General features: G+C 44.4%; 1 protein-coding gene and 2 non-coding genes across 4 annotated transcripts in view; 2 read left to right on the forward strand and 1 right to left on the reverse strand.

Moving 5' to 3' along the window:
- The window catches only part of LOC130540681 (uncharacterized), a 169,711-nt gene extending 145,351 nt beyond the window's left edge, over positions 1 to 24,360 (reverse strand). The window contains exons 1-3 of one of the 2 annotated variants that reach the window (XM_057299509.1): positions 24,234 to 24,328; positions 23,056 to 23,085; positions 13,930 to 13,983 (exon numbers count right to left, since the gene is read on the reverse strand). In XM_057299509.1, the coding sequence (XP_057155492.1) occupies positions 13,930 to 13,983; positions 23,056 to 23,085; positions 24,234 to 24,306 (157 nt within the window). In that variant the 5' untranslated portion in view covers positions 24,307 to 24,328. Of the gene's footprint in view, positions 1 to 13,929; positions 13,984 to 23,055; positions 23,086 to 24,233 lie in introns of both variants that reach the window. The other variant, XM_057299508.2, reaches the window with a different exon arrangement.
- TRNAD-GUC (transfer RNA aspartic acid (anticodon GUC)) lies at positions 23,978 to 24,049 on the forward strand. Its single transcript has one exon. It is a non-coding gene; the product is annotated as a tRNA-Asp (tRNA).
- A 365-nt stretch (positions 24,361 to 24,725) lies between the features above and the next one.
- TRNAW-CCA (transfer RNA tryptophan (anticodon CCA)) lies at positions 24,726 to 24,797 on the forward strand. The gene has a single exon. It is a non-coding gene; the product is annotated as a tRNA-Trp (tRNA).
- Positions 24,798 to 25,949: the final 1,152 nt, after the last annotated feature.

Here is a 25,949-nt window from a genome sequence, read left to right on the forward strand (position 1 = left end):
TGATCCAATCAGCTCCCAACAGATCCCTCCCCCAACATTGGAAATTACAATTCAAGATGAGATTTGGGTGAGGACATAGAGCCAAATCATATCAGCATCTTTTGCTCAGAATTCCCATGTCTGGAGAATTCTCCACATTATAAGTCTCACCCTCAAAGGTGGAAATCAGAAACTGGACTTCTCAGCCCTTCTTGCAGCTGGCATGCTGACTTGTGGCACAAGCCTTACTACCCAGATACACCCATATGAAGATTCAATTTGCAGAAGAACAGTATGAGAAAACAGGCAGTGCACAGAACCCATGCTTCCAGGGAGCGCTCCAGTGGAGGTGCCATTCCCATGAAGGTCTTCACAGCAGACAGCAGTGGAGGGGAGGGTGTTCTAACAGGGTCTTCAGTGACAGACACTAATGAAATCTTTGCTGTATCCACCAAGTCATTTGTTTCTGACTGTCAAGCTGCCAAGCCTAATTCTGGCCCTCCCAGAGTTTCTGTGAGCTTTAAGTTAGACCTCAACAAATTGTATTTCTCTTTTTTTTTTTTTTTTTTTTTTTTTTGATGTGGAGTCTCACTCTGTCACCCAGGCTGGAGTTCAGCGGCGCGATCTCGGCTCACTGCAAGCTCCGCCTCCTGGGTTCAAGCAATTCTCCTGCCTCAGCCTGCCGAGTAGCTGGGACTACAGGCACGCACCACCACGCCTGGCTAATTTTTTGTATGTTTAGTAGAGATGGGATTTCACCGTGTTAGCCAGGATGGCCTTGATCTCCTGACCTCCTGATCCACCCACCTCAGCCTCTCAAAGTGCTGGGATTACAGGCATGAGTCACTGCACCCGGCCTATTTCTGCTTTAACTAGCCAAAGTTTTGTTACATGGGACTAATAACCTGACTGGCACAATCTCTTCAAAACTCAGGAACTAATATTTCAAGCAGAAGTACAGAGATCTGTTTGTTCTGTTTTTCACAAGCTACAATCAATTTCATTATTAATGATTTGTTTTAAATGCACACAGCTGTTTCTAAGTGGGTGCGTCTTCTAATAACTCATCAAAAGTAGCAGGACTAGCTAAACTCGTCAGCTACATAGAGAGGTCTGCTGACTTTTCCCCCAACTGAGAAGCATTTCTTTCATGAGTAGAAATACCAAAACACTTCAAATATACGTTTTACCCTTTGGATATATTTTCTTTCTTTGCTTCCTTTGCTATTAATATTAATGTAATATATCTGGTTCTAACTGTGAATTTAATCAAATTCTTATTCTTTTGTCTTCACTTTATTCCTAAGGCCAAACTCTGAAACTTTTGCTAATTCCTGTCAGATATTTCATTCTCATAAAATGTCATCCTCGTCATCTCTCCTACTGATGGATTAAATGACATTACATAATTGTGAGGCATTTAGAACACTTTTTAAAATCTTATTTTTCCTACTGGTTGTCCACTGATCAACAGTCTGCCATGTTACATGCGGTATCCTTACATGAGGAACATGGCAGACAGAGTTGGTTGCCTTCTTGACAGCCATTTCCCATTATTTCTTGCTCAAAGAGCTTCAACTTGTGCAGGCATAGGCAGAAATATGCTCTTCCCCCAGCCCCAGCTAATTAATCCTGATGGTTTCCCTTTCCTTTTGCTGTGATTTAGGGGTAGGCATCAGGTAGGTATATAAATTTGCCCAATCACTCTGGTCTAACTTTGAAACAATTTATGGTCCTCATAAAATAAGACGAATGCATGAAGAAGAGCGTCTGTACTCTCTTTTTCCTACTTTAGACATCATGCACGGATGTGATGTTTGCAGTTGGCAGCAGCCATTTTGTAACCATGAAGAATTAAAAAATAAAAATATAAAATAAAAATATAATGCCAGGCGCGGTGGCTCACACCTGTAATCCCAGCACTTTGGGAGGCCGAGGCGGGCAGATCACGAGGTCAGAAGTTCGAGACCAGCCTGGCCAACATGGTGAAACTGCGTCTCTACTAAAAATACAAAAATTAGCCAGGCGTGGTGGCATGCGCCTATAATCTCAGCTACTGAGGGGGCTGAGGTGGAAGAATCACTTGAACCCGGGAGGCGGAGGTTGCAGAGAGCCGAGATCGCACCACTGCACTCCAGCCTGGGCAACAGAGTGAGACTCTATCTCAAAAAAAAAAAAAACAAAAATAAAACTAAGTGCTGAGGATGTGATGGTCAGGAGAGCAGCCAGTAGAAGTCAGTGATTCACATAACTTCACCTGCAAGCCATGGAAAAATCTCAGCAATCTAAGGCAAGACACTGCCTTCAATCCCAGCTGCTGACAGCACCAAAACAGGAAACTCTCAAGATCTTGCCTTCAGCCCATGTGTCTGCCTTCAACTGCCTCTGTTGAATAATGGTTTTTCTTTTCTGCTTTCCTTCTCACACAAATGCCTCTCATTGGCAAACTCCAACTTGGAATCAAATGAAGGAGGGGATTCTGGCACATGTAACTACAGGTTTCTCTTCTTTAATGCAGAGCGGACTCTAGAAGGGATAATGGAGAGGTATAGCTGGACAACAGACAATCCAGCACAATGAAAGTGAAATGATGCCTTCAAAATTTTGAGGGCTAATAACTTCCAACTAGAATTATATTCTCAGCTAAGCTATCAATCAAGTATAAACATAAAATTGAATCCAGGCATGGTGGCTCACACCTGTCATCCTAGCTGCTTGGGAGGCTGCGGCAGGAGGATCCCTTGAGCCTAGGAGCTCAAGGTTACCATAAACTATGATCACATCACTGCATCCCATCCTGGGTGACAGAGCAAGACCCTATCTCTAAAAATAAAAATATAAAGGTTTTTTTGGCTGGGCACAGTGGCCCACACCTGTAATCCCAGCACTTCGGGAGGCCAAGGTGGGCAGATTGCCTGAGGTCAGGAGTTCAAAACCAGCCTGGCCAACATGGCGAAACCCAGTCTCTACTAAAAATACAAAAAAAATTAGCCAGGCGTGGTGGTGGGCGACTGTAATCCCAACTACTCGGGAGGCTGAGGCAGGAGAATCACTTGAACCCAGGAGGCAGAGGTTGCAGTGAGCCAAGATCGCATCACTGCATTCCAGCCAGGTGGCAGAGTGAGACTCCATCTCAAAAAAAAAAAAAAAAAGAAAAAGAAAAAAAAAAGTTTTTTAGACATAAAAGTTCTGAAAAAGTTAACTTCCATGTACCCATTCTCAAGAAATTTCAAGAAGATTGACTCCACCAGAATAAGAGGAAAGCAAGAGAGAGTGTGAATTAAGAGTAAAGAGGAAGAAATGGGATGCAAGAAAGAAGCAATCCAACACAAGAGAAATAAAAAGGGTCCTCAGGAGGATGATAAAAAGAGGTCCTTGAATGACAGCTATGTGTCAGATGCAGAGGACAGTCAATCCAGATGGGAGCAATGTGACACAAGATGCAGACATCACAGGAGCCATCTCGAAGATACCCTTTGCCATTGGACCATCTTTTTGAGGCCTGGTGAATCTGACCTAGATTTTGTCTGTGCTTGGCACATCTTGACTATGAACCAATGGAGTTTCTGCTCTCCTTACCATGACAAGCAGAATTCTAAAATGACCTCCATAATCTTCACCCCCTAGTTATGAGTAGGTTTATGTCACCTTGCATGACACAAAGTTTTGCAGATGTAATTAAGGTGACTAATCAGTTGACTTTAAGACAAAGGATTATCCTGGTAAACCTGACTTAATCACATGAGCCCTTTAAAGGCATTTTAAGAGCATTTTCTCTGGCTGGTAGCAGAAGAGAAAGCCAGAGAGATTCTAAGCACAAGGGAGACTCAACATAAGGGAGACTCATCATAAGGAAGAGTCTCCACTGCTGAGTGGAGGGGGACACCTGAGAGCAGCCTCTAGGAGCTGGCAGCAGTCCCCACTGACAGCCAGAAAGTGAAGGCCAGGCACAGTGGCTCACGCCTGTAATCCCAACACTTTGGGAGGCCAAGCGGGCAGATCACTTGAGGTCAGGAGTTCAAGATCAGCCTGGCCAACATGGTGAAACCCCGTCTCTACTGAAAATACAAAAATTAGCCAGGCATGGTGGCAGATGCCTGTAATCCCAAGTACTTGGGAGGCTAAGGCAGGAGAATCGCTTGAACCCAGGAGGTGGAGGTTGCTGTGAGCCCAGACTGTGCCATTGCACTCCAGCCTGGGCAACAGAGAGAAACTCTGTTAAAAAAGAAAGAAAGAAAGAAAGAAAGAGGGGGGGGGAGGGAGGGAGGGAAGGGAGGGGAGGGGAGGAGAGGAGAGGAGAGGAGGAGCCTCCAGTGCTGCACCTGCAAGGAAATGAACTCTGCTAACAACTTGAGCTACCTTGGAAATGAATCTTTCCCTAGGGGAGCCTCCAGAGGAGGAGGCAGCCAACCAATGTCTTGATTTCAGCCTAATGAGACCTTGAGGAGAGGAACCAGCTAAAATGTGCCAGGCTCCTCACCTGTAGAAACTATGAGACAATAAATGTATGTTGTTTTAAGCTGCTGCATTGGTGATAATTTATTATGTGGCAATAGAAGACTAACACACCCACCATGACCTGCTGTCTTCACGAACTGAGGAAATTCACCTTACCCCATAGAAGGCGTTTGCTTTGATTTCTTCTTGAAAGTAGGTAAGAAACCATGGCAAGCTTGGGAGCTGCAGATAGAGAGTCTCCCACTTCTTGACTATGTTTCTGCAGATATCCATTACCTGACCCAAACTGCAGCCCTGCCAGATGTCCCAGCTGTGATATATCCTGTGTTTCCCAGAACTCACTCTTGACCCTGACCACAGACTTCCCAAAAGGAGCTCTTACATTCTCTCAGGAACGCTGCCACTGAACGTGACCCAGAGCTTATCTTTTGAGAGCCTGCTGCAATGGTTGGGCTTGCCACTCAGTTGTCAAAAATAAGCAATATAAGGCCAGGAGCCATGGCTCACACCTGTAATCCTAGCACTTTGGGAGGCTGAGACAGGCAGATCACTTGAGTCCAGGAGTTCAAGACTAGCCTGGGCAACATGGCGAAACCCTGTCTCTACCAAAAAAGAAAATACAAAAATTAGCCGGGCACGATGGTGCATGCCTGTAGTCCCAGCTAATTGAGGAGCTGAGGTGGGAGGACTGCTGAAGCCTGGGAGGTCAAGGCTGCAGTGAGATGTGACTGTGCCACTACACTCCAGCCTGAGCAACAGATCAAGACTGTCTCAAAATAACAACAACAAAGATATTTTTTGTTCTCATCAAATACAAAAAATAAACAATCTAATATTTAAGGATACATATAGGTGGTAAAACTATAAAGCAAAGCAAGAAATAATTATCAAAAAATCAGGATAGTGGTTATCTCTTGAGGAGGAAGAAGAAGATGATGATTAAAGTAGAGCACGCAGAGGATTTTCAAGTCACTGGCAAAGTTTTACATGTTCATCTGGATAACAAGTACACAGGTGTTCATTTTACCATTATTCTATAAACTCTCTGTATTTTTATACAGTCTTCTGTGGTATTATGCTTAACACATAAATGCTTAATAAAAGATAGCGTTATTATAAATTGAGGAAATGCAAGACATGAAACTACAAATTAAAATTCCATCCAGCCGGGCGCGGTGGCTCATGCCTATAATCCCAGCACTTTGGGAGGCCGAGGCAGGCGGATCACGAGGTCAAGAGATCGAGACCATCCTGGCCAACATGGTGAAACCCCATCTCTAGTGAAAATACCAAAAAAAAAAAAAAAGTAGCCAGGGGTGGTGGCAGGCGCCTGTAATCCCAGCTACTTGGGAGGCTGAGGCAGGAGAATCACTTGAACCCGGGAGGCGGAGGTTGTAGTGAGCCGAGATCATGCCATTGCACTCCAGCCTGGGCAAAAAGAGCAAAACTCTGTCTCAACAACAACAAAAAAATAAAATAAAATTCCATCCTGACTGCTTTGTCCTTGAGTTTCTTTCCTTAGAATTTACTAGAGTGTTAAAAGTTTCATAGGAAATAGTCTCTGAATATCAGGAACACTTTAGAGTTTCCACCAGTGGGGAAAAGATGAGCTATTCAATAAACAATATTAGATTTTATTCATATCTCAAATCTTACACCAAAATAAATTTCAGATAGATCAAGACTTACATGTGAAAAAAATGAAAACTTGAAAGTAAGACAAGAAAATATGGGAGAATTATTTTACAATCTGGGAAAGCCTTTCTAAGCATGATGCAAAATATAGATGCAATAAAAGGAAAGAAGCTAAATATAAATACATGTTTTAAATTCTGCTTAGTAACAACACCAGAAACAAACTCAAAAGGCATGAAAAGCTTGGAACAACTATTTGTATTCCTATAGATTGATAAGAAAAAGACCAGTAATTCACTGAAAAAAAAAAAATGGGCAGAGGATATGAACAGACAGTTCTTAGAAATTTCAAATGGCTTTTAAACATATGAAAGTATGCTCTATCTTTCCATAATAAAGAAAATGCAAATTTAAACTACCAGATTGGCACAGATAAAAATTTTGATAACACCATGTGGGTGAAGGTTAGAGAAACAGATGCTCTCACATATTGCTGGTGGGAGTGTAAACTGGCTCAACCCCTGTGGAGAACAACTTGACGATATCTATCAAAATCTAAAGCGCATGTTTTGGCAGGCGCCATGAGTTGTGTACCCCAAAATCATTGCTCCATACTCCTTGTTAATAGAATCCATTTGTTCAAGTGGCAATGTGCCAAGCCCCAAGAAACGAATTTATGTGCAGATGCATTCATATTCATTAAGCACTTACTGGGTGCTGGGCACTGTTCTGGGCTCTGGGGATACAACAGAGAAGGAAGCAGAACAACCTCCCCCCTCCTTCATGACAATCCTGCACCCACTGATGAAGATACCAGAGCAAAATGGCAATAGTGGTATTTTGATGTGTATTTCAGATAATAAATGACCACCATATAATTTTTCATCAAAACTCACATACTTTTGAGATTGAATGCAATGCTATTAAAAAATATACTAGGGCCAGGCACGGTGGCTCAGGCCTGTAATCTCATCACTGTGGGAGGCCGAGCCAGGGGATCACTTGAGGTCAGGAGTTTGATACCAGACTGGCCAACATGGCGAAACCCCGTGTCTACTAAAAATACAAAAATTTGCCAGGCGTGGTGGTGCGTGCCTGTAATACCAGCTACTCGGGAGGCTGAGGCAGGAGAATCACTTGAACCCAGGAGGTGGAGATTGCAGTGAGCTGAGATCACCCCACTGCACTCCAACCTGGGCGACAGAGCGAGACTCTGTCTCAAAAAAAAAAAAAAAGCTAGGACAAGAGGTAAAAACTGGCCTTGTCCCAAGCAAACTGGGAAATATGGTTACCTGTAATCCTAAAATATTGATGATGTCAACACTGCCTCAGTTGCTATGATGCCCTTCAATTCTAAAATGACTCCATCACGAAAGTGAAGAAAATCAGAACCCAAACTAGCTCTAGAGAAAAGATACTCAACCTCTTTAATAATGAGGAAAATATAGAAACAAATCAATAATAAGATGCCTTGGAAGGATTTGAAAGACAGGAATGATAGGTTCAGAATGGTTTCAAAACTTGTCCAACTTTTCTAACATGGTGATGTCTGTGTAAAAAAAAAAAAAACTTGTCCAGCTTTGATTTGAAATTGTAATGCAGTTTTCTGGATGTATCTCCTGAAATAGAAATGATGAAAACATCGTTGTTGAATTGAGGAAAAATGGTGTTATACTAACAAATTTCAGCTCTTACACCCAGCACAGAAAACTAGAATAAAAAAAAAAAAAACAACTAATATTAGAATCATTATTCATACCCTTTTGCCTGGCAGTCAGTTTCCCAGCCTCTGTGTGGCCCAATAGTGGTTAATGAAACAGGAAAACAACTGTCAGGATTTCCCTGGAAAGGCTTTCTCCCAGTAAAAAGGGACATTCAAAAGGATAGTGTGCTGGAGCTGCCTCTTCCCTCATGTTCCAGCCTTGAAACTGGCCATGATGGCTGCAGCAGCTACTTTGCAGACATGAAGTGACAATCATGAAAAGAAATGTCCTTTTGCTAAAGGTAGCAGAGAAGAAAGACCCAGAACAAGAAGAGAGTACTCAAAGCCTATGATGGCCTTGTTGAGCTGCCAGACCAACCCCAACATCACTCAAGAGAATTGTTGTGAGTTAGAAATGGGAGAGAAGTTGGGCATGGTGGTTCATGCCTATAATCCCAGCACTTTGGGAGGCCGAGGCAGGCAGATCACTTGAGGCCAGGAGTTCGACACCAGTCTGGCCAACCTAGTGAAACCCTGTCTCTACTAAAAAATACAAAACTTACCCGGGCATGGTGGCATGCCTATAATCCCAGCTACTCTGGAGGCTGAGGCAGAAGAACTGCTTGAAGCCGAGAGGCAGAGGTTGCAATAAGCTGGGATCACGCCATTGCACTCCAGCCTGGGTGACAGAAAGAAGCTTGTCTCAAAAAAAAAAAAAAAAAAAAGAAAGAAAAGAGAAGAAAAAATGGGAGAAAGACTTTCCTCTCTATACCTTATACCTCCTGGTATCTGGTACTTTTTGAACTTTGTTCTGTGTGCATGAATTGCCTATTCAAATAAAACTGTAATGCCTGAGGTTTTTTTGTTTGTTTGTTTGTTGTTGTTGTTGTTGTTTTGAGATGGAGTTTCACTCTTGTTGCCCAGGCTGGAGTGCAATGGTGTGATCTCGGCTCACTGCAACCTCTACCTCCCAGGTTCAAGCAATTCTCCTGCCTCAGCCTCCCGAGCTGGGATTACAGGCGCATGCCACCATGCCAGGCTAATTTTGTATTTTTAGTAGAGATGGGGTTTCACCATGTTGGCCAGGCTGCTCTCGAACTCCTGACCTCAGGTGATCTACCCGCCTCAGCCTCCCAAAGTGCTGGGATTGCAGGCATGGGCCACCACGCCTGAGATCTTATCAATCAAGTATTTAAACCAAAAATATTTTACATCTACATTTTTTTAGTGGAAATACAATTTTAAAAAGCACAGTTTAGCCAGGTGCAGTGGCTCACACCTGCAATCCCAGCACTTTGGAAGGCTGAAGCAGGCAGATCACCTGAGGTCTGGAGTTCAAAACCAGTCTGGCCAACATGGCGAAATCCTGTCTCTACTAAAAATGCAAAAAAAAAGAAAAAAAAAATCAGCCAGGCATGGTGGCGGACGCCTGTAATCCCAGCTACTCGGGAGGCTGAAGCAGGGAGAAATGCTTGAACCCGGGAGGTGGAGGTTGCAGTGAGCCGAGATCGTGGCACTATACTCCAGCCTGGGTGACAGAGTGAGACTCGGGCTCAAAAAAAAAAGGCATAGTTTGAGGGTGGGGGCTCGCACATGTAATCCCAGAACTTTAGAAGGCTGAGGAGGGAGGATCTCCTAAGCCCAAGAGACCAGGCTGGGCAACAAAGTGAGATCTCATCTCTATAAAAACCAAACAAAACAGTTTGGTGAAAAATGCAATAGAATGAAGTATATTATAGACAAAAGGGACCTTCAGTATCAACTCTCACATATTGATTGTCGATGAAGAAAAGAGTCAAACTCTGTAAAATATTTGAAGAGACTTATTCTGAGCCAAATATGAGTGACCATGGCCAGTGACACAGCCCCAGGAAATCCTGAGAACGTGTGCTCAAAGTGGTCGGACTACAGCTTTTTATTACACATTTTAGAGAGACAGAAGACATCAAAAAATACATGTAAGATGTACATTGGTTCAGTGAGGGTGGATGGGGCGCTTCTACATCATGAGTGAATTCAAAGATTTTCTGATTGGGAGTTAGTTGAAAGAGTTTATCTAAAGACCTGAAATTTATAGAAGGGAGTGCCTGAATTAAGATAAGGGGTTGCGAAAACCAAGGTTCTTGTTATGCAGATAAAGCCTCCAGGTAGCAGGCTTCAGAAAGAACAGATTGTAATTATTTCTGGGTCTCACTCCATCACCCAGGCTGGAGTGCAGTGGTGCAATCTCAGCTAACTGCAGCCTCAACCTCCCAGGCTCAAGCCATCCTCGCACCTCTCAGCCTCTGGAGTAGCTGGGATTACAGATGCGCGCCACTACGTCCTGGTAATTTTTGTATTTTTAGTAGAGACAGGGTTTCACCATGTTGCCCAGACTTATCTCGAACTCCTGGGCTCAAGCAACCCACCTGCCTCGGCCTCCCAAAGTGCTGGGATTACAGGAGTGGGCCACAGCACCAGGTCAGATTGTAAAACTTTTAATTTTTATTTTTTTTTATTTTATTTTATTTATTTTTTTTTTTGAGACGAAGTTTCGCTCTTGTTGCCCAGGCTGGAGTGCAATGGTGTGATCTCGGCTCACTGCAACCTCCACCTCCCAGGTTCAAGCAATTCTCCTGCCTCAGCCTCCCAAGTAGCTAGGATTACAGGTGCCCACACCCCCACCCCACGCCTGGCTAATTTTTGTATTAGCCAGAGATGGGGTTTCACCATGTTGGCCTGGCTGGTCTCGAACTCCTGACCTTCAGGTGATTCACCTGCCTTGGCCTCCCAAAGTGCTGGGATTATAGGCGTGAGTCACCATGCCCGGCCAAAAATTTTATTTTTTACCTTTTTAAGGTGCAAGACTCTTAGTTAATTCTCTCCTGGTTAAGGAAAAATATCTGGAAAGGGAAGGGGATTCTCTACTGAAAGTAGATTTTCCCCACAAGAGACACCTTTGCAGGGCCATTTCAAAATGTGTCAAAAATATATATATATATTTTGGGGTAAACTACTTCAATTTACTTCAGGGCCTGCTGTCTGTCATGTTGGTATCTTACTGCTACAAAAAGCCTTCTTTGTCAGACTTATGTTAATGCTGGTCAGATGTGCCTGAATCCCAAAGGGACTCTGTCCCAAAGGGAGGAGAGTATAATGAGGCTTGTCAGACCACCTGTTCCCATCATGACATGAACTAGCGTTTCAGGTAACTTTGGAATGCCCCTGGACAAGGAGGCATCCATTCAACTGATTGGGGAGCTTAGAATTTTATTTTTGGTCTACATGGTAAAGCTTAAAGTTGCGGAAATCATTATCCTCAGTCAAGCTAAAGCCTAGGTATCCAGACCTCTCTTTCACCTAATTTATTTGCAATTAATCCAAAGTTCTAGGCCAGGCACAGTGACTCACACCTGTAAACCCAGTCCTTTGGGAGGCGGAAGCGTGGAGGATCACCCGAGGCCAGGAATTCAAGGCTGCAGTGAGCTAAGATTGCACCACTGCTCTCCCGCCTGGGTGACAGAGCAAGACCCTGTCTCTAAAAGAAATTTTTAAAACAAATAACAAAGTACTGGTTTATGCTGTATTTATAAAACAACATATGTAGTAAGATTTTCTTAGTTTTAGAACACAGAAAGCTGTGCCAAATGCTTTGAGAGTTGACTTATTTCCTATTAGGTTTTTTAAATACTTGCAGTCCAGATACTGCTTTTAATTTTTTAAAAAACAGTATCCATACTTACAGGCTCTGATTAAGTTTCAAAGACTAAGCCTGCCATGCTTGTCGGTGTGTGATTCCTTCCTCTAAGATTCCAGACATTCCCGTCTCCAGGCATCACTGTGTCGGGGGAGCGCTGTGTGAAAATGGCTGTGATCTTTGTGCGGTTTGTCCGGTTATACCTCACTGGGACACCAGAGGGCGCAAGGAGGGCCAGCACTTGTTTTTCTTTAAATCTCGAATCAAAGTCCATGCAGAGAACAACAAAAGACCCGGAACACAGGGGCCTTGAGACAAAGGGACTCAGGGGAAAAGGCTGCACGCCCTGTTTTACTGAAGTGGAATTTGCTTCTTCACCCTCCTCACCTCCTCACCTCCTCCCCACCTTAAGGAACTAGAAATAAACAACTTAAGCTGCAAAATAATGAAATCTTTGGCTAACAAGGAAAACCAAACTAGAATACATTACTCAACATGTCATAGGCTAAGAGGACTATCACAAATGTACATTTGAGCTATTTGCTTTGCCTAATATTAATAACTTTAAAGAAAATTTTATTGTTTGCTTTTCTGAGTTCAATATATGCACATAGTAGAAAATTTAGAAAAGGTGGAATAGCAAAAAGAACAGCGATCATCAACACACTCTTAACCCAGATATAACTACTTTTAATATCTTCAGCTACTTCTTTCCAGATGTTTTCTTCTTTCTTTCTTTTTTTTTTTTTTTTTTGAGACGGAGTCTCACTCTGTCCCCATGCTGGAGTATAATGGCGCAATCTAGGCTCACTGCAACCTCCGCCTCCCAGATTCAAGTGATTCTCCTGCCTCAGCCTCCCGAGTAGCTAGGATTATAGGCACCCGCCACCATGCCCAGCTAATTTTTGTATTTTTAGTAGAGACGGGGTTTCACTCTGTTGGCCAGCCTGGTCTCGAACTCCTGACCTCAAGTGGTCCTCCCGCCTCAGCCTCCCAAAGTGCTGGGATTACAGGCATGAGCCACCGCACCCGGCCACCAGACGTTTCCAGTACTTACAAATGCATAGAAAAAAAAATGGGATTCTGGGTGCTATTTTGTGCTGGTTCTCTTCTTATTTACTAGATCACTAACTTCATTTTATTGATAAATTCTGATAATAAAACTTTGCTAATCATATGAGTTAATCACAGGTAGGAGAATAAGAAATTTCAAAAGCTACAGGCAGCTTTTTTCCCAAAATAGCAGCAACTTGAATGCCAGACCTGAGTCATGCATTTGAAGCAGAAGTTTTTCTGTTGCTTTGTGTTTAGAAAACACGGAAAGACTAAAGAAAAGGCCTGTCGCAGTGGCTCACACCTGTAATCCCAGCACTTTGGAAGTCCAAGGCGGATCACAAGGTCAGGAATTTGAGACCAGCCTGGTCAACATGGTGAAACCCTATCCCTATTAAAAATACAAAAATTAGCCAGGCATGGTGGCCCGCACCTGTAGTCCCAGCTAATCGGGCGGCTGAGGCATGAAAATTGCTTGAACTTGGGAGGCGCAGGTTGCAGTGAGCCAAGGTCACACCACTGCACTCCAGCCTGGGTGACAGAGTGAGATGGGTCTCAAAAAAAAAAAAATATCCAAAGAAAAGAAGTAGAAACTGTTCCATCCCACCCCAAACAGGCCGAATAATTTGTCCTTCTGGGTAGCCTGAGGACTGAATGCCAAAGGGCCAGGGGGTGTGGGTCACCAGGACCCTTTGTTCCTCACACTGGGGCTAGTGTTTGCCTCAAAGCTAGACAGATCAGTAAAGCTATTAACCGGGATAGGTCAGCAGGTGGTCAGTAGGGCAGGAAAAAAGTCAGGAACACGGAGGTCACTGATCTCCTGTTGGGTTGGGGCCAATGTTGGCAGGCAGGTTCCTTAAAGGACAGGAAGCTTAGGCCAGCCCAGGAACAGATAACTCTAAGGAAAGTGATGGCAAGATCTGAGGCCCTGAAAACCTCTGAGGGACACCTAATCACTAAGCCCACCGATTCCTTAATTTACAGCAACAGATAAAGGTGATGTTCTCGGCCACAGGAATTTAGTTAAATCACTGGAGCTGTCTGGCCTCAGTTTCCTTATCTGTATAACGAAAGGATCAAGAAGATCGGTAAGGTTCCTGTCAGTTCCTCAAAGACTGTGATGTTTAATTCTCCCCAGTCACGCATTATAATGAAAGGTGAAGACATTTCCTGCCCCCTGCCACTCCAGTCCCCTAAGCAGCAGCCCCTCCACCATATACTCTTTCCCGCATTGCCACTTTTCCCAAATTGCCACATGCTCTGAGCCTTTGTATTAATGTTTCTCTGTTCCCTAAGTGCTGGAAAACATTTCCCCCATTCTTTTTCTAAGTTCATCATCATTCTTTGGTGGCCCAGCTAAAAATAGGTCTTTCTTTGACCACTCCAGCCCTTCCCTCTCTGTAATCCCATAGTATTCTGCACATACCTCCATCACTTTCTACCTCTGTAGCCTTCATCTTCCAGTGCCTCAGTTTCCTCACTGTAAAAAGGAGAAAATTATTATAGCAAACTCATAGGATTTAAATAAGGATTAAATGGTATTAAATAAAATGTATAGTAAGTCATTGGTTTGAACTGAGTTCCTACACTAGGCCCAACAGACAAACCAAAATAGAGTCACTCATGCTGGAGTTCCACACCACCAAGCTGAAAATAAGTTGCTTATCTGACCTTCCAAGAAATCAGGAGGGGGCGGAGCATGGTGGCTCACACCTGTAATCTCAGCACTTTGGGACGCCAAGGCAGGTGCTGAGCTTGAGATCAGGAGTTCAAGACCAACCTGGGCAACATGGAGAGCCCCTGCCCCCCAACATCACCACCATCCCTCTACAAAAAATACAAAATACTAGTGGCATAGTGACGCATGCCTCTGATCCCAGCTACTCCAGAGGCTGAGGTGAGAAGACCGGTTCAGGCAGGGATTGCAATGAGCTGTGATCACCCCAGCCTGGGTGACAGGGCAAGACCCTGTCTCAAAAAAAGGAGAGAAAAAAAAGAGAGAAAGAAATCAGCAGCGAGATATAATAGTCAAATCCCCAAGCAGGTCAGTTTTCGCTGGAATGATAAGAAGGTCCACTCTGCTTTAACCTTTAAACGGAAAGTAACTTTAAAGCACCAATCCACTTTGTGTTTTCTGTTTCTGCTTTGCTCAACCCTTTTTTGTCTATAAAGTCAACCTTGGCCAGGCAAGGTGGCTTATGCCTGTAATCCCTGCATTTTGGGAGGCCAAAGCAGGTGGATCACCTGAGGTCAGGAGTTTGAGACCAGCCTGGCCAACATGGTGAAACCCCGTCTCTACTAAAACTACAAAAAATTAGTTGGGCATGGTGGTGGGCACCTGTAATCCCAGCTACTCGAGAGGCTCAGGCAGGAGAATCTCTTGAACCTGGGAGGCAGAAGTTGCAGTGGGCTGAGGTTGTGCCACTGCACTCCAGCCTGGGCACCAAGAGCGGAACTCTGTCTCAAAAATAAAATAAAATAAAAGCCAAACTCTTCTGTTCAGCTCATTGAAATACTCATTCTATTTTATGGAATGAGATGTTGCCTGATTTTAGAATCACAAATGGAAGCCAATTAAGATCTTTAAATCTGTTATAACTTTGTCTTTGGACAATGGTTAATATTATATAAGGCACTTGAAGCCTAAGGCATAGCAGGCTCTCCATCAGCATGAGCTATGCCTCCACCATAGCACTTACCAAATTGTATTGTAACTATCAGTTAAAAGTCCACCTCCCTCAAGAAATTTGAGTTCCTTGAGGGCAAGAAGTGAGTCTTACTAATTTTTTGTGCCCAATGCCTATCTCCATGCTTGGCACAAAGGATAAACCAATAAAGATTTATTTTTTTAAATAAGGAGGGAAAGAAAAGACTAAGTGTTAGTCGAGTTGAAGGGAGACAGCCTTTTGCCTCTCAGTTTTTTGTTTTTTGCTTTTTTTTTTGAGACAGAGCCTCGCTCTGTCGCCCAGGCTGGAGTGCAGTGGCGTGATCTCGGCTTACTGTAACCTACGCCTCCAGGGTCCCAGTTCAAGCAATTCTCCAGTAGCTGGGATTACAAGTACGTGCCACCATGCCCAGATAATTTTTGTATTTTTAGTAGAGACGGGGTTTCACCATATTGGCCAACCTGGTCTTGAATTCCTGACCTTGAGGTCCACCCACCTCCTCTCAGTTTTAACTTTAAATTATTATTTAAATAAATTAGAGGCTGGGCCCAGTGGCTCATGCCTATAATCCCAGCACTTTGGGAGGCCAAGGCAGGCGGATGATTTGAGGTCAGGAGTTTGAGACCAGCCTGACCAACATGGTGAAACCCCGTCTCTACTAAAAATACAAAAAACTTAGCCAGTCGTGGTGGTGCACACCTGTAATCCCAACTACTCAGGAGACTGAGGCAGGAGAATCACTTGAACCCAGGAGGTAGAGGATGCAGAGCCGATATGGCGCCAGTGCACTCCAGTTTGGGCAACAGAGTAAGACTCTGTCTCAAAAAATAATTAATAAATAAATAAATAAAGACTGGGGAATAGTGAAGTATGAGCATCCCCAATATCTTCCCCACCCCTCACTTTAATAATTTAAACATGTATCCATCTAATTTGCCCTCCAGGCCCAAATCAAAAACATTCACCTTTCAATTTTAATGTTTATGGACAGTAAGTTCTTGTAATTTCCCATAATCTATTAAACTCAAATTTCCAAAATTTGGGTAGTTTCCAGTTTTTGACTATTATAAATACAGCCATTATAAACATAAGTGTGCAGGGTTTTTTGTGGACGTATGTCTTCATTTCTCTCAGGTCAATATCTACGAGCAGTGTTGCTGGATCTTAGGATAAATGTATGTTTGTTTGTTTGTTTGTTAGTTTGGAGACAGTGTCTGGCTCTGTCACCTAGGCTAGAGTGCAATGGCTCAATCTCAGCTCGCTACAATCTCTGCCTCCCGGGCTTAAGCAATTCTCCCACCTCAGCCTCTTGAGTAGCCCAGACCACAGGCACATGCCACCACACCTGGTAATTTTTGTATTTTTTGTAAAGATGAGGGGGTCTTACCATATTGCCTAGGCTGGTCTCGAACTCCTGGACTCAAATGATCCTCTTGCCTCAGCTTCCCAAAGTGCTGGGATTGCATGTTTGAGCCACTGTGCCCAGCCTACATCTTAATTATGGTCAAAATTCATAGACTAGTACCCTTAAAAAGAGTAAATTTTACCCTCATAAATTATACCTCAATAAACCCTAAAAATAGTAAATAAGTGGAGATAGATAGATAGACAGACAGACAGACAGACAGACAGATAGAAATAAGAGGCACTCCCCCAAAAGTTCTCAACACAGCCTGGAAGGCCCTGCATTGTCCTACTCCCATCAGCCTTTTCAGCCTCATCTCCCTATGATGCTGCTCACCCTCTGCTCCTCTCTAGTCACTTCTGCCTTCTTTCACACCCTCTACTCACCACATTTCCTCTGTTCCTACAACCTTAGCACATCCAGTTCCATCTACCTAAGAAGCTCTTTCCTTTGCTCTTCCCCATTATCTTAGTAACTGTCACAGTTGTAATTTTACTTTTTTTGGTTTGTGTGTTTTGGAGACGTAGTCTCGCTCTGTCGCCCAGGCTGGAATGCAGTGGCACGATCTCTGCTCACGGCAACCTCCCCCTCCCAGGTTCAAGCAATTCTCCTGCCTCAGCCTCCCAAGTAGCTAGGAGTGCCCACCACCATGCCCCGCTAATTTTTTGTATTTTGGTAGAGACGGGGTTTCACCGTGTTGCCCAGGCTGGTCTCGAACTCCTAAGTTCAGGCAATCCGCCTACCTCGGCCTCCCAAAGTGCTAGGATTACAGGTGTGAGCCACTGCACACGGCCTGTAATTTTACTTTTTTATTTTTGTTATTCTTTTACTACTGTTATGTGTCTCCTCCACTGAAATAAAAGCTCCTTGAGACCAGGGTCTTTGTTCATCACTGTATCTCCAGAACCTAGTACTGTGTTTTACCTACACAATGAGTGTTCAACCATTATATTCAACTGACTACTTCATGTCTCAACCTTAACATGTCCAAAACTGAAATGTTGATCATCCCCCTGCTCCCACCAGGGTCATTACTCCACATGCAGGGCTGTCATAGTGCACAATTCCAAGGAGTGCCATCCACAGCACAGTCTATGGATGGCATCTTGCCTCTGTTAAAGTGAACTAAATATGGCCAGAGAAGGACTCCGTACTTCCATATTTGAGTCCTTATGGACAACCGTAAGCTAACTTAATGGGTAGACAAGATTGAAAACCTAATTTAGAAGTATACGACTCTAACAATAGCTGAGTCTTGGCCAATCACAGCAGCCATACTTCAACCACTCATACACTGCTGAGTGTTCAAACTGTGTTTAAATAAGGCAAACGCCAACCTGTAACCAATCCAGCTGTTTCTATACTTCACTTCCGATTTCTGTACCTCGCTTCCCTTTTTTTGCCTGTAATTTGTTCTGACTACCAGGCATCCCTGGAGTCTCTCTGAATTTGCTGTGATTCTGGGGGCTGCCCGATTCGCGAATAGTTTATTGCTCAGATAAACTACTTTACATTTATTTATTTATTTATTAAGATGGAGTCTTGCTCTGTCGCCCAGGCTGGAGTGCAGTGGCTTGATCTCTGCTCACTGAAACCTCCACCTCTCGGGTTCAAGCGATTCTCCTGCCTCGGCCTCCCAAGTAGCTGGGATTACCGGCACGCGCCACCATGCCCGGCTAATTTTTGTATTTTTAGTAGAGACGGGGTTTCACTATGTTGGCCAGACTGGTCTCAAACTCCTGACCTCAGGTGATCCTCCCACCTCGGCCTCCCAAAGTGCTGGAATTACAGGCGTGAGCCACTGCTCCTGGCCAAATTCCTTTACATTTAATTCAGCTGAAGTTTTTATTTTAACAACTTCTTCCCAGTTATGCCCTTCACATGACTGCCAATATGAATGGTGCCCTCTGGAGTTGTGCATTACTCTTCTCAACCTCAGTGATGGCAACTCCATCCTTCCAGTTGCTCAGGCCAAAAATTCTGGAGGCATCCTTGACTCCTCTTTTTAACTCATATCTCACATTTACTCTACCAAGAAATTCTATTGACTCAACCTTCAAAATACATAGCACTTGGGGCCAGGCACAGTGGCTCAGGCCTGTAATTCTAGCACTTTGGGAGGCCAAGGTAGGAGGACCCCTTGAGCCCAGAAGTTCGAGACCAGCCTGGGCAACATTATGAAACAGTCTACAAAAAACACAAAAATTAGCTGGGCGTGGTGGCATGCACCTGTGGTCTCAGTTACTCAGGAGGCTGAGGTGGGAGGATCTCTTGAGCCCAGGAAGTTGAGGCTGCAGTGAGCCCTGATTGCGCCACTACACTCCAGCCAGGGTGACAGAGTGAGATCCTGTCTCAAAAAAATAAACAAAGTACATCAGCGCCTCTCACCTTCTCCATCACTTTCACTATAGCCTGAACTACCCACCAACATCTCCCATATGGATTATTGCAATAGACTTCATAGTTCTTGTTTCTGCTCTTGCCCTCCTACAAACTACTCTCAATCCAGTAGCCAAAGATCCTTTTTTTTTCTTGAGACAGTCTCACTCTGTTGCCCAGGCTTAAGTGCAGAGCTATGATCATAGCTCACTGCAGCCTCGAACTCCTGAGCTCAAGTGATCCTCCCACCTCAGCTCCCCAAGTAGTTGTGACTACAGGTGTGAGCCACAACACCCAGTTAATTTTTTTAATTTTTAGTAGAGATGGTGTCTTGCTATGTTGCCCAGCCAAAGACCCTTTAAAACATAAATCTGACCATATCACTACTCTGTTCAAAACCCTGCAGTTCTCAGGAAGTTAGAGTGGAATGATACTTACCAGAGGCTAGGAAAGGGCAAGGTGAAGGAGATGAAGACAGGTTAGTTAATGGGTATAAACATACAATCGGATAGAAAGAATAAATTCTAGGCCAGGCACGGTGGCTCATGCCTACAATCTCAGTACTTTGGGAGGTGGAAGCGAGTGGATCACCTGAGGTCAGGAGTTAGAGACCAGTCTGGCCAACATGGTGAAACACCGTCTCTACTAAAAATACAAAAATTAGCCAAGTGTGGTGGTGCGTGCCTGTAATCCCAGGTACTAGTGGGGGCTGAGGCTTGAATCCGGGAAGCGGAGGTTGCAATGAGCCAAGATCAAGCCACTGCACTGCAGCCTGGGCAACAGAGCGAGACTCTGTCTCAAAAAAAAAAAAAAGAAAAGAATAAATTCTAGTGTTGAATAGCACAGTAGGGTGACTACAGTTAACAATACTTTATTGTATATTTCAAAATAGCTACAAGAGAGGATTTGAAATATTCCCAGCACAAAGAAATAATAAATGTTGCAGGTGACAGATATGCTGAATATCCTGATTTAATCATTACATATTGTATGCATGTATTAAAATATCACATGCACTCCATAAATATGTATAATTACTATGTATCAATTTTTTTAATGTTAAAAAAATCCAACAACCCTGAAGTGGGTCCCCATTTCCCTAATTATAAAAGCCAAAGTCTTTCCAATGACCTCTAAAGCCCTCAGGCCTCCCAGACAGCTGCATGACTACATCTCTTACTTCCTTCAACTATGTTCAAATTATACCTTTGGCCAGGCGCGGTGGCTCATGCCTGTAATCCCAGCACTTTGAGAGACCGAGGTGGGTAGATTACTTGAGGCCAGGAGTTCGATACTAGCCTGGCCAACATGGTGAAACCCCATCTCTACCAAAAATTAGCCGGGTGTGGTGGCACAGCTACTCAGGAGGCTGTGGCACAAGATCGCTTGAACCCGGGAGGCCAAGGTTGCAGTGAGCCAAGTTCTCACCACTGCCCTCCAGCCTGGGTGACAGAGCGAAACTCCCTCTCATGAGGCTTACCTTGACCTATTTAACTTGCTACTCTCCAAACCCCCTTACTCTGCTATTTTTATTTCTGCTCTTATAACTGTCTGACATACTTATGTATGATGTTTGTATCCATTTATCGTATTCATTGTTTATTATCTGTATTTCTTCTGTAGGATAAAAGATCTAGAAGAACAAGATGTATTTATGAGAACCTCCCCATGCATCTAAAAGAATGTCTGGCACGTTGCAGGTTCAATAAGTTAATGAATAACTACAGTGTCTGCCAAGTAATTAAAGATTAGCAAATATTAATATAGGAACAAGGGTGACACATATGTTGATACTAGTTATAAAGTTTGTCTCTCCATAGCACGTACTTATTTGTTAATATACATGTATATGGAACTGTGCAGGTAGGGTGAAAATTGGTTTTTGCAGTCAGAGCTTGGGTGATTCCTGGCCTTTCACCATCTCCTATCTGTGTGATCCTGCAGAAGATTCCCAAATAGGAATAAAAACACTTGTCCCATTGACCTAACAGGTTGTTGAGAAAATAAAATGAATGTGAATCATTTAGCAAGCTGAGATATGCAGCATAGTTCTTTAGGAAGAGCAGGATTTGAAACTTTGAATAACACTCATTGTCATCATGCCATTTATTCCCGAAGAGAGTTCCATGCCCTCTGTACTGCCAGTCAGATTTTAACCTTTATTTTTGCCCAGTGCTGACAGGGAGGAACCTCTGAGCTCCCTCACCCTGTTCAGGTTAATTGCCCTCTCTTTTCCTTTCCATTTTCGGATGATGGACAGCAGGTGCTGCGTTCCCTGCTCCCTGATCTCGCTGACTCAGACTGCCTCTTACTTTCACCAGGGATGAAAAAGGAGCAGTAACAACACGTGTGTGAGCACTGGCATAGCTTTACGAGAGCTTCAGTGGAAAGGATGTCTCTTCTAAAGGAAGAGATGAAGCTGCTTTTCCCGAGAGTGCAGAACACGGGGCAAACAGTTGATTCAGGAGAACTGGGTTCACTGCCCCATAGCTGTACGAACTGAGAGACTTGGGGAAGTCCCTTCGATTTTACTAGGAAAAGGACGTCATCATAGCTATCACAGTGCCCTTTGGCCCTGGCAAAAGTTTTTGGAGGATCAAAGTGGAAGGAGGCTCCCACACTGAGAGTTTGTATTGAGGCTTTCGGTGTAGTTAAGAGTGAAACAGGGGCCGGGCGCGGTGGCTCACGCCTGTAATCCCAGCACTTTGGGAGGCCGAGGCGGGTGAATCACCTGAGGTCAGGAGTTCTAGACCAGCCTGACCAACATGGTGAAACTCTGTCTCTACTAGAAATACAAAATTAGCTGGCTGTGGTGGCGCATGCCTGTAATCCAGCTACTTGGGAGACTGAGGCAGGAGAATCGCTTGAACTCGGGAGGCAGACGTTGCAATGAGCCAAGATTGTGCCATTGCACTCCAACCTGGGCAACAAGAGCAAAACTGCGTCTCAAAAAAAGAAAAGAGAGAGAGAGTGAAAAAGGGCTGAGCGCGGCCGCTTGAGGCCGAGGCGGGTGGATCACTTGAGGTCAGGAGTTTGAGACCAGCCTGACTAACATGGTGAAACCCCCGTCTCTACTAAAAATACAAAAGGTAGTGGTGGCGTGCGCCTGTAGTTCCAGCTACTCGGGAGGCTAAGGCAGAGGAATCGCCCGAACCCAGAAGGCGGAGGTTGCAGTGAGCCGAGAGCGCGCCATTGCACTCCTGCCTGGGCGACAGAGCAAGACTCCGTCTCAAATAATAATAATAATAATGAGAGCAAAAAAGAAAGAAAAGCCAAAACAAGCCTCAGAAACTGCCATTTGTTTAATATCTGCATTAAAAAAATTATCCCTTCCATCAGATGAAAAATACCTTATAATTTATGATGGATAATACATTAATTCGTAGCACACTAGAAACAAGGGATTCCTTAAGACACATATGTGGGGTTTTTGTTGTTGTTGTTGTTGTTATTTTTATTATCTTTAAGGATAATTTGTTGGGTAGGGGTCAGTGAGTTGGGAGTCCTGATTGGTTGGGTCGGAGACGAGACACGTAAGTTTAAGTTCTATAATGAAACGCTTTCAATCAGGTCAGTTTATCTGTGCCTATAAACACACTCCTTTAGAGAAAATCAAAAGTTTATAGCCAGGCGCGGTGGCTCACGCCTGTAATCCCAGCACTTTGGGAGGCCGAGGTGGGTGGATCACCTTAGGTCAGGAGTTCGAGACCAGCCTGACCAACGTGGTGAATTACCATCTCTACTAGAAATACAAATTGGCCCGGCGTGTTGGCGGGCACCTGTAATCCCAGCTACTCGGAAGGCTGAGACAGGAGAATCGCTTGAACCCGGGGGACAGAGGTGGCAGTGAGCCAAGATCGCACCACTGCACTCCAGCCTGGGCAACAAGAGTGAAACTCCGTCTCAAAAAAAAAAGTTTACATATAAGGCTCTCTTAGTATCCCTGGGAAGAGGGTTCATCCTGTCTATGAACGGGTTTAGGATGACACAAATTATCAAATTATCCGATTAGTGCACTTTCCTAACCCATATGTTTAATCAGTGGCACATCCTGGTTTTGAATTATTTAAACGCATTATTATTTAGCCATTTACATACTTACGTTTGTCACTTCCAGTTAAACTGTAGCCGCCTACAGAGAGCGAAACAGAAGTCGGCTGATAAAATTTTGATAAAATTTCATTTGCCCGCAGCTGGTCATTTCATTGGGCGCTTTTGTGTTACAAAAGTGTGTGAATTGGCCGGGCGCGGTGGCTCACGCCTGTAAATCCCAGCACTTTGGGAGGCCGAGGCAGGTGGATCACTAAAGGTCACGAGTTCGAGACCAGTCTGGCCAACATGGTGAACCCCCCCCCCCCCACCCAAACACACCCCGCGTCTCTAGTAAAATACAAAAATTAGCCAGGCGTGGTGGTGCGCGCCTGTAATCCCAGCTACTCGAGAGGCTGAGGCGGGAGAATCACTTGAGCCTTGGAGGTGGAGGTTGTAGTGAGCCCAGATCGCAACACTGCACTCCAGCCTAGGGGACAGAGCGAGACTTCCTCTCAAAAAAAAAAGACTTATGACTTGTTTGAAGAGGCACGAGACCGTGGCAACCCTAACTGTCCCAGACATCTGGCAGCCATATGCTATCCTTGAACTTGAACTTCAGAGTGAAAGTATAAATTTGTAAGGGAAAGGCTCAGCCGCAAGTCACATACCAGTGGTCAGTTAAAAAAAAAAACAAACTCAGGCCCGCAACCTAAATCATTTAGAAAGCGTCAAGAGCCTCGGAAAAACTATTTTCACACACTTCTCTAGCACTAACATGGGAAGCGCGTTTGCTTCACATATTCCACACCTTTTATTCTTCCCACCAACATCAAGAATACAAAGCGCCCAGAGAGGACAATAAGCCTAAGCAGCGGCTCCAAGAGACCGGACTTTCGTACTTCCCGGGGGCAGGCGGAAGGTGACGGAGCGCTGGAAGGATCTTACTGCTCCTTGAAGGGCTGTCTGAGAAAAAACATACCCTTTCTAACAGCTCCTCGTTAGTATAGTGGTTAGTATCCCCGCCTGTCACGCGGGAGACCGGGGTTCAATTCCCCGACGGGGAGGTAAATGTCTGTATTTTTTGGCGACAGTTATTATTTTCTGTATCATTCAATGACAGGACACTGCTGTTAAACATAATATGCTAAACCAGCTCCCTTAAGTGCACAACCCTGTCTTCAAAATGGTGACTTTTAACCTTAATGCCCACCATGGAGTGAAAGCCTCCCCTGAGAGAAAATGCCTTACATTGTTTGCAGGAAGGGAGGAAAGGGAAAAAGAAAACGCTCTGAAGGCCTCTGCCCTTGCCTCCAGCCGCCATCTTGCGAAGGCCTGCGCCGGCTGAGTGGCGCCCCGCCAGATTACAACTCGAGGTCGCGAACTCAGCGCGCGGAACCTGTTGGGGGAGGGGAGAGAGGGCGGAGTCTCGCGCCTAACGGGGCGGGGGCAGGGCGGGTAAGAACGGAAATCATTTGGTAAAGAAAAGGAAGGGCCAATTTCCTTTGATCCTGGAGACCCGACTAAACGGGAAGCCCCGTTCTCCCGCTTCCGCTGGTTACGTCCCAGCCTTGGTTAGAGGACTAGCAGTCAGGAAAGTTTGGACGCTGAAGGAATCGGTCTCCTGGTCCGACAGATACTGGGTGGAGGGGCAGAGAGTAAATGGAAGAGAAAGACGGGTACCCCTGGAAGAAACGCCATTTACTGGTGTCCTAAGAAACTGCGTGAGCCACAGCCCAGCAGGACCTCGTGGCGCAACGGTAGCGCGTCTGACTCCAGATCAGAAGGCTGCGTGTTCGAATCACGTCGGGGTCAAGCTTTTTTTTTTCCTCCTGTATTTTAAACTACCGACTCCTAGAAGCCGAGGTGTATTCCTGCCGCCAATTTTCTTGAATGTTAGAGTTAAGTTTTCCTCTTTCAGGTATTATGATACTAATCCTTGGTTTGCAGGAAGATATGATTTACTCTATATCGAAGAGCCTCAAGGCTGATGTTTTTATCATTTGGCCTTTTAAAGTGAGTTTTTTTGTCACTTAACATGCATAATGTGTAAAGAGGTGGACTATTACTGCTGTGCATTAGTGGGTGTATCAGTCCACTAGTCTATCACAGGAAGTGTACAATATACTGTACAAGCTGTTTTTTCCAAACAGTTTTAGGCTGTTTGCCTTTTGAAAGAGAGTACAATAGTGTACAATTTCTAATTTTGAATATTATGCTAATCAAGTGTCTTAGCCCTTACCATGTGCCAACACTGTGAACAACCTCACAATGTGTGACTATTATCCCACTTTTACAAATGTGGCTGTGGCTCACAGGGTTAGTGACCTGCCAAGGGTCACCCAAGGTTCTGAACCAGGTGAGGGACTCTGGATCCCTCTTTATAAATACTTTATAATAAAGGTGGAAACAAACAGTTGAAAGAATGTGTGACCGCTGGGCTTGGTGGCTTACACCTGTAATCCCAGAACTTTGGAAGGCCAAAGTGGGTGGATCACGAGGTCAGGAGTTCAAGACCAGCCTGGCCAACATGGTGAAACCCCATTTCTACTGAAAATACAAAAATTAGCTGGGCGTGGTGGGGTGCACCTGTAATCCCAGCTACTCCGGAGGCTGAGGCAGAAGAATTGATTGAACCCGGCAGGCGGAGGTTGCAGTGAGCCTGAGTGACCAAGCAAGACTCCTTCTGGAGGTGGGTGGCGGGGAGGAATGTGGGAAAAGCTGTTGGACTGGGCGCCTTTTATGTTTTCACCGATTATGCGAGTGATGACTAGTCACCACTTTTGACTATTAATCTCTTTAATAGCAGGAAGCAAAGCTTCTCGTTCACATTTGCAAGCTCCAGGACTCTTAGTACTAAATAGTGCCCTACACGTAAGTGTCAAATATTTGTTGAACAAAAAATGAATAGCAAGACTATGAGAAATTAATAGTTTTAGATTTTGATGATATGTTTTGTAAAATTCC

This window comes from Pan paniscus, chromosome 10 (assembly GCF_029289425.2).
Source record: "Pan paniscus chromosome 10, NHGRI_mPanPan1-v2.0_pri, whole genome shotgun sequence".
Lineage (NCBI taxonomy): Eukaryota > Metazoa > Chordata > Mammalia > Primates > Hominidae > Pan > Pan paniscus.